Consider the following 16,957-nt stretch of genomic DNA (forward strand, 5'->3'; position numbering starts at 1 on the left):
CCGGGATAAGCCACTTTTCTGCCACCATGTTTTCGAATTCATCCGCATTAAACTTAGTAAATCCCCACTTCTTGGAGATATGGATCTTCTGGCGGCCAGGTAACTTGAACTTGGCCCTGCGGAGGGCCTCAATCACATGCTCCTTGTTCTGCAGCTTGGTGCAGATGGACATTATGATTTGGCCAATGTGGACCCTGGCCACTGCCCTGGCGCTTTCCAAAGGTACCGCGCATACCTCTCTGGAGCCTAGATTGGGGACAGCATGCCAGTCATTAGTGTACACTGGAAATGGCTGTCTCCAAGGTCCCTTAGGGCAACCCGTATAGGCAACAGGCTGCATACACTACTGAGGAAGCTAAAATCATCTAGTTAAATACCTGTAACTGCAGTAGCTAGAGTACAGGGTAGGGCTGCATTTTCAGTTTTACTAGGTGTTGATAGATTATACTCCAGAGGCTGCCCATTTGTGTTCTCACTAGCAGTGTACAAGAGCCCCATATTTTCACATCTTTACCAGTGCTATAGTCAGACATGCTAACTTTGCCAAGCTGATTGTTTTAACCTGCATTTTCCTGATTATCGGTGAGATTCAACATTTTTTTCATATGTATTTTAGCCATTTCTCATGTATACATACCTTTCATTTAAAGTTAAACTTAGAATTTTACACAGAATACCATTCTCTGAAGTGAATTTTAATATTGTATTAAAAAATCAAACTTGTTACACAGTACATATGTTCTATGACTTTATGCATACATCCATATACATATATCAAGGTAAAGTCCAATACAAAAAAAAATAGCTTTCCCATGGCCAGTGTTCTACGGAAGTAAGACTGTGCAAACTTTATTTTGTAGTCAAATGAAATTGCAACACTAAGGCAGAACAAGGCAAAAGCAGATGTGTCCACAGTATATTACAGAATATCTTGCATAGCTTATTTGTTCTCACTTGATAAACTCATTTTAGGATTCTGAAAGTTTTTTTTTTCTCAATGAATTTATACAAGTTAGTGTGTACTTTTTGCCTTTGTTCTATAGCAAACCAGCTTTCTCAGTACTAGTTATGTTTTAGTTTACAACCTTACAGAATTAATGATAGCTTGAGCTTTTGGGGCTCTGAACTGTTTCACTGTAATCCTTGATACAATGACGTGCAAATACATGTATCATTTTGAATCTTCATCTGTATCTCAGGCGATTTTCTAAGGCTTCCATTCTCTGTGTCATTTCTTCTAGTAAAACTCAAATTAAGGAAGAGGAATCTGAATGGCCTGTATTTATTTACATTCAAATCAACTTGATTTATCTACATAAGAATTTGTGTCCTGAAAAATCCAAGGCTTTTGGGGTTTTTTTTTTCCCATTTCTGTTAAGTATTTTAAAATTCTGACTTATAAGTTTATAGTAACTTATTAGCACATGCTATCAAGACTATAAATCTGTATGGGGTTGAATACTCTTTTTTTTTTAAAGCCAGATAGTTCAGTTCAAATTTTTCTTTTTAAAAATTTTAATTCTACTCACACCCCTGTTGCTTATAAATTAATTTGCCATAGCACACCTCTCAAAGCCAAACTGATAATGTTGGGAATGAGGTGAAGAGAAGAAAACAAAAGGATTAGGCCTTGGAAAGTAAGATGACATCAGAAGAGATGAAGAAAGATGGTGAGTTTTCACCAATGATGATAGGACCAAAGTGTAACAGCCTTGAAGACTTCTGACCTATGCTCTTTTAATTTTTTTTTATTTTTTTTTTAAGATTTTTTTTTCTTTTTTTGGATGTGGACCATTTTTAAAGTCTTTATTGAATTTGTTACAATATTGCTTCTGTTTTATGTTTTGGTTTTTTGGCCGCGAGGCATGTGGGATCCTAGCTCCCTGATCAGGGATTGAACCTGCACCCCTGCATTGGAAGGCAAAGTCTTAACCACTGGACTGCCAGGGAAGTCCCAACCTATTCTCTTTTATATATAACTTCCTTATTCTCTTGTGAAGTAAACCCTCAGAGGTGGGCTGGGAAAAGGCAGAGCAGAGGAGCATTAGAATAAACATTTGTCTTCCTTCCTGAAGCTTCTTAATAATACCCTCCACCTGCTCCCTCAATGGCAGAATGAGAGCCTGGATTCATCACCTATATTAAACACTGTCAGATTATTTTACTTTACTTTATGGAGCATATTTCTGGTTTTCAGAGAGGGAATGGCTATATGCTGTTCTTTGTTTTATAAACCCATTTGCACAGAAATAATTCAGAATTAAACCATTTCCCTTTAGACTAGTTGATGCATGTTGAGCTAGATATCAGGCAGCTTTAATAAGCTTACTATAATTTTAAGTTCAGAGCATTTGGCAGGGTGTTCAGTGTATAAAAGCACTGAATCCTCATTCCTCCATTATCCCAAAGCATCCCTTTTATTTGTAATAATTGTATTAATGAATCATTGGATCCTGCTGTTCCCTTGGTAGAATGTTTCATCTTAGAGTGCTGATATGAAAGATCTCTGCTGCCAAACAAAACCCCACCCCAGTCCTCTAGAACCTACACACTGACCAGATGTGGCCGCAGTGTGGCTTGGGACCAAAGGAAGGGTTTGGAGTTTAGGTAAAAGACTTTGAAACCTCTTCATTCTACATTAATTCTTTGCCTGTACGCACTGTATCTTTAATGCACTTCAGATCTGGTATATAGCTTTCATTTCCTCCCAGCAGAGAAGCAGTTAAATAAGTCTGTCTTTTCTTTACTTTGCATACTGACTGGCTGACTGGCCTTAACTGCTAAACCTCCTAGAACCAACCGCAGATAGCAGCTAAGTGCCTGACCTGTGCCGGAAGCTTGGCTTGCCCTTGGCTCTCAAGCACCTATCAGTCTGCTTAAGAAAAAGCCTTTCTTGGAGTTCACTGTTCTTGACTTTATGGAAATGACTTCATTTGATATATACCCATATATAGAATTTTTTGAAGTTGTGATAATATTCTTTGCATTCCATACAGAAGCATAACATTAGAAAAGGATATAGCGCTGTGTTAATTTTCTTACTTCTTCATTTGCAAGGTTCTGGAACATTATAAGGTTTTCACATTTGCATTGATTGTGTTTTTCTTCCAAAGGACTTCCTAAGAAAGCAGATGGAAAGTGTTCACCTCTATAACCCACCAAACTTCCCAGACTCGTAATAGTAGGACTGAATCAGCATATGAAGGAAACCGTAATGAAAGAAATGTTCAACTTTTTCCATGCAGCCAGATCCAGTAAATACCAGGAAAGGGCTGTATGTGCTTCCAATGCTGGAAGTGCCCTTTTTTGTGGACTGCAGGAAGACTACTCCACTTTCTTTTAGTTTATTTTTTTAGTTCTCATTTTTCTTAAGTTTTTCTCTTTCCCCCTCTCCTACTTCCTACTTCCTCCTTTCCTGTCCTCCCTTAAGCTGAGTTTGTTGGCAAATTGAGAGGCTGATAGCAAATTACCCTATAGTAGTATTTTACTTGGAATTACCTGAGGATTTTGTCGAATGGAAAAGTTTTTGTGTAGACCGTGCAAGATTGTTTTCTTCAAACAGATATCTGTGTTGCACTGCAAAATTAGAACAGGAAAGTATGTCTCGGATATTTATGGTGACTGGCTCAGATTCTGTAAAGAAAAAGAAAACTGAAGTCAAACCTGTTTAACATGGTTGTGGTTATAATACAGCCATCAACTGTCAGAGTAAGGTACTTGGTACTTACAGAATGGGGTACATAGAATGGGGTACATAGCTTTATTTTGGGACATACTATGGCAGAAAGACTGTCAGCAGAGAGGCTATTACCAACTATGGCTAAAAAAGTGTAGAGTAAATGTTTCCTGTGTGATGGAACAACTTTTGTCTGTGGGGAAACCATGGTGCAAAGCATCAACCAAAGATTCTAAAAATACTGCTTTTAAAAAATGTACCTGTTGGCTTGCGGGCCCTCTTTGGCAGTTCCCCTGCTGGGGAATCCCGTCTTCCATCAGAGTCTTCCAGAGCTGAGAGGTAAAAGAGTGACACTTGTCCACATGGGCGCATGTGTTCTTTAGAAAACTGGTCCCAGACCAACTCCTTACCTACCTGCCACCACCCAGGATGTTCTGGTTTGATTTGGTAACACCACCGATTCACAAAAGCACTTGGTTCCCCCGATAATCTAAGACCTTTCTAGGGCAGTTCTCTTTAGTAAGAGAAGCTTGGATCCCTTAAATGCATCTTAAAAATATCCCCCAAAATGTTACGTCTAGAAGGTAGGGTGGGAAAAAAAATTAAGTTTGTCCAAGGATTAAGTTGCAGTGGCAGCAGCTCCATTTGAGGCGTTTCAGCTTAAATGAAAGAGCTTAAAGGCAGAAAATTACCAAGTTGCATTAGAAATCTGAAAGGCCTTCCCTTCCTGGCCTCTTTCATCCCATTGCTCTTTCCTATGGAGGAATAAGACACATCACTTTGACTGGGATTTTACTGGCGACTGAAGCTGGGACAGGAATAAAAGGAAAAATGGTGAGAACTGCTATATACAAGGACACCCGGCACAACAGTGAACTGGAGAAAAGCACAAGGGGCTCCTATGCGTAAGAAAATCTAAATTCTAAACGGCAGTTTAATGTTCTGTAAACAAGTAGTCCATGCAAGAGGGCATTCTTTAAATTTTCATCAGTGAGCTTGGAAGGACTACCATCCCTTTCCACTCTAGTTACAGGTGTATCCCAAAATTGTGCATCAGCTTTCCTGATTCATATAATGGTTTTTTCTAGTTTCGTGATCATCTCCATAGGGTTTTTGTGAGGATTAAGAATTTTGCCATGTGTCAGAACACTTATCACACTGCTCAGTACAGAGCAAGTGCTCAAGCAACGTTAGCTATTATTTTGTCTTCCCTCTCCCCTATTCCACTTTTTGTGCTTAGTGTTTCTGGGCTTCACTGGCCCTGCCTACAAGGGAGGCACTTTTTTGAGCACTTTGAAGGAATGGATTGAGAATTTCTCATTCACGTGCTGCTGTGTTTGCTAAGGTCTCTCCTAGACGTAAGCTATAGTACCTTCACATATGCCTTTCCGTAGTTTATCACTTATCTCGCCCATCGTGCTGAAGTCTTCGGCATAGAAGAGATGCTCTTCTGTGGGCTCAGAGGCAATCTCTTGTAGTTCTTCCTCAATGGCTTTCCCTACCCCAACAGCATACATGGTTACACCTAAAGAACAGAGCAAATTAAGAGCAGGGTAGTTACACAGACATGGAAAACAAACTTATGGTTACCAAAGAGGAAAGGGGGGGAAGGGATAAAATAGGAGCTTGGGATTAACAGATACACACTACTATATATAAAATAGACAACAGGGTCCTACTGTATAGCACAGGGAACTATATTCAATACCTTATGATAACCTATAATGGAAAAGAATCTGAAAAAGAATAATCTGTGATTATATATAATATATATGTGATATATATATATATAATCTGAATCACTTTGCTGTACACCTGAAACTAACACAACATCGTAAACCAACTTTACTTAAATTAAAAAACACAGTAGTTAAGAGTTGTATTCCCAGGATCTGGAAGTTGTGTGTACTGCACCCAAAGCCAGCTAGATATTAATAAGTGGTGTGATTTGAGGGGTCCATGTCAACCTCCCTTTACTTTTGCATCATTTTAATTTTGGCTTTGTGAGCAAAAGACAGGGATCCAAGAGAGGAAGGTGAGGCATGAAGGAGAGGTTGGGGAGCTAGACCACCAACCTGTTGCTCAGCCCTGGACAAGGTCATTAACAAATCTTCAACTTTTCCCTGAATTAGCCTTGTGGGTAAAGTAGAAAAGGGCACTACCTTATGGCTTGCTTGCTAAATGAGAATCTCTTCTGGGAGAATTCTAAGAAACGGGTCAGTTTATGACCTTGTAACCTAGTTTCTACTTCTCAGAGGTACAGATAGGAACTTTAAGTGACCTGCGGCCAAGTGAAGCTGGATTCTGCCCACCCATCTTGGGAGGACAAAGCCTTGTGAGGAGGTGCTAAGCTGAAAAGGAGAATCTGCAGACCAGTGGAAATCCCCAAAGTAAGTCAGAAAAAAGAACAAACCCAAGTATCAACCTTAGATTCCAAGAGGCATATGAGATTGTTCCAAAAGCTTTTCTAAACAAAATTAATCATTAGACTCCCTTCCCCAGTATCCCCTTCATTTGAAAGTAAAACATAATAAGAACTTAAGTTCTGCTTGATTTTCAGCAGGTATCTTATTCTGGCTAATTCATTAGACTAGATTTTTTTTTTTAAATGGACATAAAAATGGCTCTTTAAGCCAAAGGGCAAGAGTTGGCCTTGTTCTAAAGTCTATGTCAGGTCAACAGCCAAGTTCAGCATATTTGTCTGAGAGCCCAGTGACTTTATGCACAACTTCCTAAAAAGGATAACTACTATTTTAAGATTGTGTTAGCTATACATAGCAGTAATTAAATTCATTAGAGGATGTCACTTCAGATAAATCTTGTTGATTCAAGAACCAAGTAAACATCTGTTTCTTCCACCACCTGTCTTTGGAGGATTCGTGGAAATTCGAGTGGGTAAGAGGAAGGTAGATTGGCTTCAATGAGACAAAAGGGTTGACAACTGTCTTTGGAGACAGGGTGCTTTCCCCTATACATTTTAAGAATGCAGGTTAGAGGGGTCTGTGGGTTTGACATAGGCTCAGGTAAGCTAGTCTAGAAGCAGGGGAACTGGGTGTGAGCAGCCAGTTTTACAATCCACCCAGATGATTCAGGCAGGACACTTTTTGTGGCTCCTACTCTATTGGGTTCAGAAGAAAAGAGTGACGTAAGCAATATCAATAAAACGGCCTCCTCTGTGAAGAGAGTTACTGAATGCTGACGTGAACCAGCCTTTCTGTGAGCAGGAATGGAGTTCACCAATGCTACTGCCAGCACTTTCATCCTTTGTTCATTCACTCAGCAAGGGCTGGTCACACATGTACTGTGTTCCATGCCTGATGGAGGCACTGAGTCCATAATGTCTTGGATGAAGCCCTGGTTGGTACATATCCTTTCCCTCTTATAGGACCTGCTGAAGCAATGTGCCCTCGACAAGTTCTTAAAGAAAGCAGCTTTCAAGCAAACTGCTTCACAGCCTCAAGGTTTCTCATCTCCCCAAGGGAGATCCAGACACTTTCCCTCAAGCTCTGTCCACCAACCATCATAACTTTTGGGTTTCCTTTCGTCAAGAGCCATATTCCCCCGCCACACTTGACATCTATACACAAATGAAATCACCTCAAGTGCCCTCTGCATTATACATGGAGTCAGACAAACCTCAGAGAAGAGGCTGAGCTCTACTGAGCAGCAAGAGTTTAGAGTCATGATCTTGTGTGACATTTTGATTTTCTCAAAAGTTAAATTTTGCCTCCTGCAAACACACGAGTATTCGCTGTCCTAAGGCTACTGCACTCCCAGAGTGTTCGCTGGAAGCACTGCTTAAAAAAGAAAAGTATTGGTAAGCGTTCTTCCTATCATGAGTCTATTTTTATCAAGCTCTTCAGGTGATTCTAAAGGAACCAGACCAGTGTCTGGGAACTGTTGTGTATTTCTCTGGTTAAATAGCACGTGCAGGATTGATTCTCTGCTCTGGCGGTCACACCCTGGCTAGTAAATCACAGTAGATGATTACTCAGGTATAGTCTGTGTGTAGACCAACCTCCCAGTCTGCAAGATTTTCGTATCCTTCCCGAGTCCTTTAACTCCTGTGGGGTGCCTTTAAGGCCACTAGGTGGCAGTTTAGTACAGGTGTGTAACAGTGGTGACAGGAAGCCTTTCTGTCTGCTCAAAGAATCTCACTCCTGTGGCCCCATGTGAACACCAAGTGAGTTTAAGAAACCCAAACCTTAAGTGGTGTAAACCACACCTCCATCCCATATTACCATTGGCCTGGGCTTTACTGGCCCACTCGGAGACATCATCCTGAGCCCGTCCATCTGTTAACACGATGGCCACTCTGGGCACCCGTGCGGAGAGAGGCCTGGCCCCTTCTACTTGGGTAAAACTTCTCTCAAACATGTGTTTCAGAGCCAGTCCAGTCATAGAGCCCTTGCCCATGTATTTCATGTGGGCCACAGCTTTTTTCATGTCTTTGGCCGAGCTGAAGTTTCTCAGGGTAAACTCTGTGCGGACCTGCGTGGAATACTGGAGCAGCCCCACTCGAGCGGCTTTTGGGGAAATTGCCAAGGAATTTATAATTCCAGTGACAAACTGCTTCACAATCTCAAAGTTCTCTTCTCCGAGGCTCTTGGATCCATCAATCACAAAGACCAGGTCAACTGGGCCTTCAGTGCATCCTACAGGAATGAAAGGAAAGTTGAGCTAGTTAAATGATAAAAATCACTTATGCACAAGAGGAGAAGAAAACTGTGCTTCCACTGGAGGCATAACCACTTGGGAGAGCCACCTTTATTCTTTACATAATACACAGGACAGACAGTGTAGGGAGAGTAACGAGCAACAATAATGCTCAGAATTGCCTTTATATGCGGCTTGTCAAATTGTTAAAAAGTAGTATTTTCCACAAGCAAAAACACACAGCAGATGTACAAATTGGAAACCAGGTCCACACTGTACCCTGGGTCACCGGCAGCCAGGTCTGGGAGGGACTGTGTGTACAGTACTCTGAAGGGTCTGACAGCACCCAAAAGATTCCAATAACTTTACTCCAGGTGGGTGATACCACCCCGGTGCTGGCATCTGACAGACAACAGACTTGGAAAGTCTTCCAGTTCAGCTCGGCCATCACCTCTTCCAGGGAGATTTCCTAGTAACTCAGCTTGTCTTAGTTACTCTCTGTGTAGCCCTAACAACACTACTAATTTAGTCGACAAAACATTGTTTATTGAGCACCTGCTTTGTGTAAGGCAGTCAGTGCAGCAGGATTGCAACAGTGACCAAAGCAAACTCCCTGACACCACGTTGCTTACAGTCCAATGTACTCTGTGCAGTGTTCCACACAGTACAACAGCTAGTTAATTATGTGTCAGTTTCCTCCTCCAGTCTGCCAGTTCCTCCTCAGCAGGACCCATTTCTCATTAATTTCTGTACCTCCAATACCTGGCACACAATAGTTGTTAAATAAATACTTGTTGACAGAATAAACGAAGGAGGTGGTGTCCATTGGGTAGCACACCCGTTAGTATCCTATTGACTTTTTTTTTTTGGCTGAGCCATACAGCCTGTGGGAACTTAGCTCCCCAACCAGAGACCGAATCTGGGCCCTCGGCAGTGAAAGCACGGAGTCCCAACCACTGGACCGCCAGGGAATTCCCCCCTATTGACCTTTTAAAGTTTTAAAATGAATTATCACTGTGAATTCTTTATCTATATGGAAGTTTTCCAAGCAACTCAGATGGGTGACAGTAAAAGCTTTATGCAAATACGTAAGCAAACTGGGTGTGGAGAGATTTTTTTGTTATTTAGGGCTGCATAAGAAAAATTTACAGATTCCAAATGAATGATCTCATTTCAAACAGTCTATGCAATATACATTCCCTTTTACATATCAAGCAGCTGTCTAATATTTGAAAATGAAGCACAGCAATATTAGGAAGTAAAGACACACATGCAAAAATATTTCTATTCCTGGGCTTAACTAACATGCTAATGTAATTGTGTGTGTGTGTGTGTGTGTGTGTGTGTGTGTGTTGGAAGAGTTGGGTTCCTCTCTTTCTTCATTAAGTGCTTGTCCTCTTTACCCAACCTATTGATCTGTTATTAATGAAAGAGGAAAAAGGCCAATTCAGAGCTTCATTTACATTCATAGCCTGAATCTCAAGGAGTGTGCACGTGACTCTCCAGCAGATTTCAGAAATAGTGAAATAATTTTCCAGCAGTGAATCTGTTTTCTCTTCTTCCCCATATACTCTTTTCTTACAGAATGAAACCAACACCTGCAGCCTCCATGCATAGAGGGGTGTAGAAGGCTTCGCCAGGAAACAAGAATCCTAGGTCGAGTGGAAGAGCATCAGGGTGACAGGTGCCAGACTCTCACTTTCAGATCCAGGGAGAATGACAGTCCCTCTTGCTGGCTACTTGTTTGCAGGAAGGTCACTCAGCTTTCCTTGGATGTTTTCTTTTGGTAGTTAAGTCAATGAGACTGGAACGTAGCAGTGTTTTGCTTTCTGAACTTAATTTTCACAGAGTTCCAGAATTTCAGGGTTGGACAAGACCTTTAAAAGCCACTGGTCCAGCCACCCCTGTTGCTCACATCTTTACTGCATCCCTACCCAGTAGCCATTCATTCAGCCTGGACCTGAACACCTCTCCTGATGAGGAACTCATCACTTCACCACTGAAGCCCCATCTGTAGACAGCTCTGCTGTTGATGATTACATTTGTAGCCATCATTTGTCGAGCAATTGGAATGTGCCAGCACTGGGCTAAACACTCTTAAATCATGATATCATGTATTCCTCATGACGACTCTGTGAGGTATTATCTTCATATTATATGAAGAAACTGAGACTCAAGTTAAATAATTTCTCCAAGGTCACACAAATGTATGAATAGGGGGTTCAAATCCAGGTCTGTCGAAGCTCATGATCTTAACTAATTAATCACACAGCTTCTCTGAGACAAAGTGTCTTTGTCCTCATACTCAACTGTAGCTTCTCCCCGATGTCCTTTCTTTCCCTGGGGTCTGGGGGGAGTGTCATATAAATAATGGGTGAGGAGATTGTCAGTTTGGTATTTGAAAGGTACCTCAAGTCTTTTTTTCTACATAGATCTTCCTTTATTTTTCACTTGACATCGTATTGAACTTCCCCACCATGATGCTTTCTAAATCTTGTCTCTATCCTTTTTCTTTATTTTTTTTCTAAAAAAAATATTACATGCACATGGAACAAAGTTCAAACACTACAAAGGGTATCTATATCTATATATCTCCATCTACCTATATAGCTATATCTATATTGAGAGAGAGAATATAGGTTAGAGAGAGCCTTTTGCAAAATACATCAATGGTAACATACTATAAAAACCATTCAGCACCATGCTTTTTTCACCTAAAATATCTTGGGGATACATCTAGAGCTGCTTCATTCCTTTTAACAGCTGTATAGTATTCTATTGTATAGATGTACCATAATTAATTTAATCAGTATCTTATGGATAGACATTTACCTTATTTCCCATTTTTGCTACTGCAAATAACGCTGCACAAAACATCCCTTTAAATATGGGTATGTGTTCTTATGTGATAAGAACACATGCACTTATCTGTGGGATAAACTCCTAGAACTGGAACTGCCTTTAAAATATCGCCAAATTGCCCTCCTAAAAGTTGTACCAATTCAGATGCCTAGTGATAAATTTACAATTGCCTATTACAACATACCATTGCTGGAGACTTCCCTGGTGGTCCAGTGGCTAAAGTCTCCACGCTCCCAATGCAGGGGCCTGGGTTTGATACCTAGTCAGGGAACTAGATCCCACATGCCACAACTAAGAGTTCACGTGCTGCAACTAAGTGTTCGTGTGCCACAACTAAAAGATCCCGCACATGGCAATGAAGATCCTGCGTGCTGCAACTAAGACCCAGTGCAGCCAAAAAATAAATAAATAAATAAAAATTAAAAAAAAAAATATACACACACACACACACACACACACACACCATTGCCAATATAAGGAATCATCAAAATTTTTGAACTCTGATAACAGGTAAAAAAATGTATGGTAGCTTTAATCTCTCACTATACATTTTCCCTTTTTTTTCTTTTATGGCTTTTATGTTTCATGTCATGTTTAGAAAGTTCTTCTCTACTCTGAGATTATAAAATAACTCAAGATTTTTTCTGCTACTTTAGAGGTATTATTTTTTAAGTTTAAAAGCACAAGTCTTACCTCCCTCATTCCAGATATTCTTATTCAGCTAGGATCATTCTAGCCTCTTAGCTGATAGTGAACTTACTGTCAACTAAAACCAGAAGTTTTTTCATAGGTGCAGTTAAGCTCTCTCTTCCCCATTCTGTATCTATGCATACACATTTATATCTATGGTAGAAGCAGAGGTGAGGGATTTATTTCCTGCAAATACTCCAAAAAGCAATTGCTCCCAAACCAAATTAAGGTAGAAAACCAAGTTGAGATCACTTACTTTTGCAGCGTCTTCCATCCTCAGCTAGAATAAATCCCTCTGAGCATTTGCAGATGTAAGAACTTCCACGATTAACACAAATGTGTTCACAGCCATGGTGGGTTGATTTGCAGACATCCTTCCCTGAGGGTAATGTAGGAAGTTAAGCAACCTCATCAATGTAGAAATGAGCTGGGTTGAACAGTCATGTCAGGACAGATCATAGAAATAATCCATTAAAAAAAATCTCGGTCAAACTTCCTCTATAACATCCCCCTTTTCAGTCTAATACTCAGGATATGGCATGGTAAAGGAAACCTCCTCCTCTCAGAAAGCTCTAGTTCCCATGAAACTGAATGGTGAGATGGGTAATCAGGTGTCCTGGATTTATTGTTAATTTTTAGAATTGTTCGATGTGCTTTGAGTTTTGATTTTCCCAAGCTACTGATTTTTCCCCATAGACATCCCAAACGCTTCAGTTTTAATTGTCTGATTAACATTTTTCATGTGTGAGATACTTTTAACTCTCCAAAGTAGTTACAGCCTTTTAATCTTCACAACGTCCTGTGGAAAGAGGAGGGCAGGGATAATTATACCCAATGTATAAATGAAGAAACGAAGTTTCACAGAGTTGCCCAAGGTCATACAACCAGTTGATGACACCGCTGAAGCAGGATGTGTCCTGAGTAGTCCTCCTCCGCGGCATGAAAGCCTTTGGTTCTCTGGTTCTTTTCTGTCATTAGCTCCCTACAAGGAGAAGCTTCCTACAAAATTGGAATCAGTGACTACAGATCCCTCTGGAAGTGGGAATGGTGGGATTTGATTTAGCAATCAAATTTCAGAGGAAGAAGTTGTGCCTTGTGTACAATTGTGTACAATAGCTCAACTTATTGAGCAAAAAATATGTTGAACGAAGAAATGATGCACATGTATGCCCATGCTTACAGAAAGAGAAGCAAGAACAAATGGCTCAGGCAGACATAATGGGCAGAACTGTAGCCATGGGCTCCGTAGAAGGACACCGCCTTGTGAAGGCAAAACATAGGCTAGTGTAGGGAGCCCTGCAGAGTCAGGCCACGGACCCACGGGCATCCCAGGAATCGGTTTTTCAGACAGAACTTCTCACTAACAGTAGAAGCTCCTCTTCCTGGCAGAAGAATGCGGAATGAGTTCTCCCCAACCCCACTAAGGTTGACCTGTGGAGGCCCCCAGTTATTTCGGGAATCCATGAGGATATTCCCCCAAATCAACCTCAACAGCAAGTGAATTTTTTTTTTAAACTAAAAAAGGAACATCCTGCCCACCAGAGCAGAGTATCACAAAAGCAAGTGGACAGTGTCAAGATCCCCCAAAGCAGGGATTAACAGCTCAGAATCTCACAGTGGAGGAAAAATCTCCACCTTGTTCTTGTCTACTGCCCGCCTCACTGAGCTCGGCCAACCCTGTCTCTTCTGTTGGGGGCTGTGATGGTTAACTTGATGTGTCACCTTGTCTAGGCTATGGTGCCCAGTTGTTGCATCAAACACCAGTCTAGATGTTGCTGTGAAGGTATTTTTTTTAGGTGAGATTAACATTTAAATCAGGAGACTTTGAGTAAAGCAGATTATCCTCCATATTGTGGGTGGGCCTTATCTTGAAGACCTTTAGAGAAAAAAAAGACTGAATTCCCCAAAAGGAAGAGGGAATTCTGCTTCCAGACTGCCTTTGGATTACAGCTGCAACATCGGTTCTTCCCTGGGTCTCCAGCCTGCCAGCCTGCCCTACAGATTCCCTGTCTATCTATCGATCTATACACACACACACACACACACACACACACACACACACACACACACACACACGTACACATACATTTTATTGGTTCTCTGGAGAACCCTGACCAATATATCTTCTAAGTAAACTCAGCATCTGTTTTGAGTGACCTACAGAAGCAAATGATAGAATGGATAAACAAGACTCACAGAAAATCCTTTCGGCCCTTCTCGCACATTCTGCCCTTACTTATAAGGTTTTCCAAGAAAAAATAGCACTATAACTATTCTTTGATCCTTATAGAGATTGCTGGCAGAGATTCTAATCCCATCCAATGACTAGCCAGGCACCGTGCTAGGCTCTGGGCATCCACACAACTCTTGTGGAAAGGGCCTACAGCTGGGAGAAAGTGAAAAGCAGCGAAGAGCCTGACAACTCAGGACCTTGACTGAAACATTCTTGAAGAACTAAGGGCCTGTTGTACTGATCACTAGCACAACAGTTTCAGAGCACCCAAGGCAGGAACTTACAATAGTGACATTGATTATAAAGGAAGACTTTCAGTGCTTAATGAAGTCCTCCAACTGTCCAAGACCCACAGATGGAAAAGTCCACCTCTACCTTGAAGCCACTCACTTCTGCAGTGTTTCCCATCCTCAGCGAGTCGGAATCCCTCCAAGCACTTGCAGATGTACGAATCACCACTGTTCACGCAAATGTGTTCACAGCCGTGGTCTACTGCTTGGCAGACATCTTTCCCTGAGGACAGCAGAGCAAGTTAAATGTTACCAACATCAATTTTCCCTGGGCTTCACCTGGGAATTTCCATTCATCTCAGCCACTGGACTCCAGGGCCACCTGAGCTCAGTGATCCGTGGGGAGGAAGGTAAAACTGAGGATGAAGTTCAGCGGCTCTAGTTCGGGCTCACTCTCCCAACTTCCTAACTATCACCGCCACCGTCATTCACCAGCACCTACTTCAGTGTCTCATAAATATGCAAGCCATCATCAGCTTTCTGCAGATGCAGTTTGTGATATCAGAAAGGAAACACTGTTGGTATGATTACTTAGGAGATTAAACCTCAATTTAGATTAGTGGCACTGAAATCTAATTTTGGCTTTTCCCCTGACATATGACTTTGGAGAATGACTTAACCTTACCTTTCCTTTCTGAAAAATGAGAAAAATACTTCCAGTTACCCATCTTTTCTTCAAATGTGAAATATGAGGTGTTCTTTGTAAAGTACTTTTGAAAAGCTTGAGAAAAAGACGACTGATGGGGTGGGAATCATTTGCTCAGGGTTACACACCCCCCTTTGACTATATAGAGACGTGTCTTGGCCCCATCTAAGAGGCCTTGCTTTCTGAGACGTAGAATGGCCTCATCATAAGGTGGTCTCTAAGAGGGATTTGCACCACCAGAAACAACAACAACAATACTAATTAAGAATAAAGAAACAGAGGCTCAGAGAAGTTAAGCAACTTGCCCAGCTAATAAATGGCAGAGCTAGAAGCTGATAGAATACTGGATTTCAGACTGTACATCTTTCCAGTAGAGCACACTGCCAACCTGTCGTTTCTTTCCACAGGGCACAAATGAACACCTTTGGTTGTAGCTCTGGCACTGACTTTTTTCATTTGTCCATTTGTTTGTTTTCTTTTTAATAGACTTTATTATTTAGGACAGTTTTAGATCTACAGAAAAACTGAAGATAGTACAGAGAGGTTCTATAAACCCCATACCCAGTTTCCACTATTATTAACATCTTTTACTAGTGTGACACGTTTGTTAACAATTAATGGACCATTACTGATACAGTAATATCAACTAAAGTCCATAGCTTATTTATATTTCCTTAGTTTTTAAGCCAAAGTCCTTTATTTCTGATCCAGGATCCCACATTACATTTAGTGGTCTTGTGGCATTGGTTTTTGAGAGTAACTGATACACAGAGATCAGTACGGTGGATTTCATGCAGAGGTCAGATACAGTAATGTGAGCCCACTCCAATAAAAACTTACTTCTGCAGGTTTTCCCATCTTCACGGAGTATATACCCTTCAAAGCACTGGCACACAAAAGAGCCTCCACTGTTTACACACGAATGTTCACAACCATGGTTCCCCAAAGCACAAGAGTCCAATTCTGACAATCCAATTGGAATTAGAGAAAGAGAAAAAGGAAATGATTCATACATTACTTATTCAATCTTATAAGACATTTCAGACACCTTAAATGAAAGCAGTACTTTATCCCACAGGGCACATTTCAAAATAGAAAGCATGTCTATAAGCAAAAATTCTTAATATATAAAGAGCACATAAAATAAAACAATATGATCATCTCCATAGGAAAAATGAACAAAAGACATGGAAAGAAAAGTTACAAAAGGAGAGATAAAAATGGCCTATAAATATTAGAAAGTAAGTTCCACATTATTGATTATCATATAACTATAATGTCAGCTTATCTACATATCTGCTTATGTATGCATGTATGTGTCCTACTTTGGTCATCCATCCATCCAGTCACTCATTCGTTTGTTCACCGAGTTGTGGAATATTTCATGAGTCCCTTCTCTCTGAGTCAGGTACTCTTCTAGGGTCTGGGGATGTAACAATGAATAAAACCAAGTTTCTGCTTTTGTGAAGTTTACATTTGGTGGCAAGGGTGGGAGGAAAGAGGGGGCAAGACAAACGACAGACAAACAAATATATATGTTATATGGGGAAGGTGCTATGGGGAAAAGCAGGACAAGGGGGATATAGAGTGCCCGCTGGTTTGCGGCATAGGGAGGGCTTGTTATTTTACATGCTGCAGTCAGAGAAGGTGACGCTGAGCAGAGCCCTGAAGAAAGAGATGAGTGAATACGTAGTGTTTGGAAAGAACAGCATCCAAGGAGAACAGCATCTGCAAATGGCAGTGGTAGGAGTGGGTGTGGCACGTTTCAGGAAAGGTAAGGAGACCAGGGGGCCAGGCAAGTGATAAGCCAGGATAGACCACGTGGGAGTCACAGGCAGTGGTTGCATCTAAGTAAGAAGGGGTCACTGGATGGTTTTCAGCAGTGGAGAGACATGAACTGACTT

At 41.1% G+C, this 16,957-nt stretch overlaps 1 protein-coding gene and 1 non-coding gene across 7 annotated transcripts in view; both read right to left on the minus strand.

Moving 5' to 3' along the window:
- Positions 1 to 290: 290 nt before the first annotated feature.
- LOC114236853 (small nucleolar RNA SNORA70) lies at positions 291 to 428 on the minus strand. Its single transcript, XR_003622702.1, has one exon. It is a non-coding gene; the product is annotated as a small nucleolar RNA SNORA70 (small nucleolar RNA).
- Positions 429 to 674: 246 nt separating this feature from the next.
- MATN2 (matrilin 2) overlaps positions 675 to 16,957 on the minus strand; it is a 155,277-nt gene continuing 138,994 nt past the window's right edge. For 3 of the 6 annotated variants that reach the window (XM_057532129.1, XM_057532125.1, XM_057532128.1), the window contains 9 exons: positions 15,894 to 16,016; positions 14,493 to 14,630; positions 12,141 to 12,263; positions 7,918 to 8,331; positions 5,049 to 5,201; positions 3,937 to 4,008; positions 3,499 to 3,633; positions 3,021 to 3,119; positions 675 to 1,240 (listed from right to left, as the gene is read on the minus strand). In XM_057532129.1, coding sequence (XP_057388112.1) covers positions 1,185 to 1,240; positions 3,021 to 3,119; positions 3,499 to 3,633; positions 3,937 to 4,008; positions 5,049 to 5,201; positions 7,918 to 8,331; positions 12,141 to 12,263; positions 14,493 to 14,630; positions 15,894 to 16,016 — 1,313 coding nt within the window. In that variant the 3' untranslated portion in view covers positions 675 to 1,184. The remainder of the gene's footprint in view (positions 1,241 to 3,020; positions 3,120 to 3,498; positions 3,634 to 3,936; positions 4,009 to 5,048; positions 5,202 to 7,917; positions 8,332 to 12,140; positions 12,264 to 14,492; positions 14,631 to 15,893; positions 16,017 to 16,957) is intronic. The other 3 variants (XM_057532130.1, XM_057532127.1, XM_057532126.1) reach the window with 3 other exon arrangements.

This window comes from Balaenoptera acutorostrata, chromosome 17 (assembly GCF_949987535.1).
Source record: "Balaenoptera acutorostrata chromosome 17, mBalAcu1.1, whole genome shotgun sequence".
NCBI classification, from domain to species: Eukaryota; Metazoa; Chordata; class Mammalia; order Artiodactyla; family Balaenopteridae; genus Balaenoptera; species Balaenoptera acutorostrata.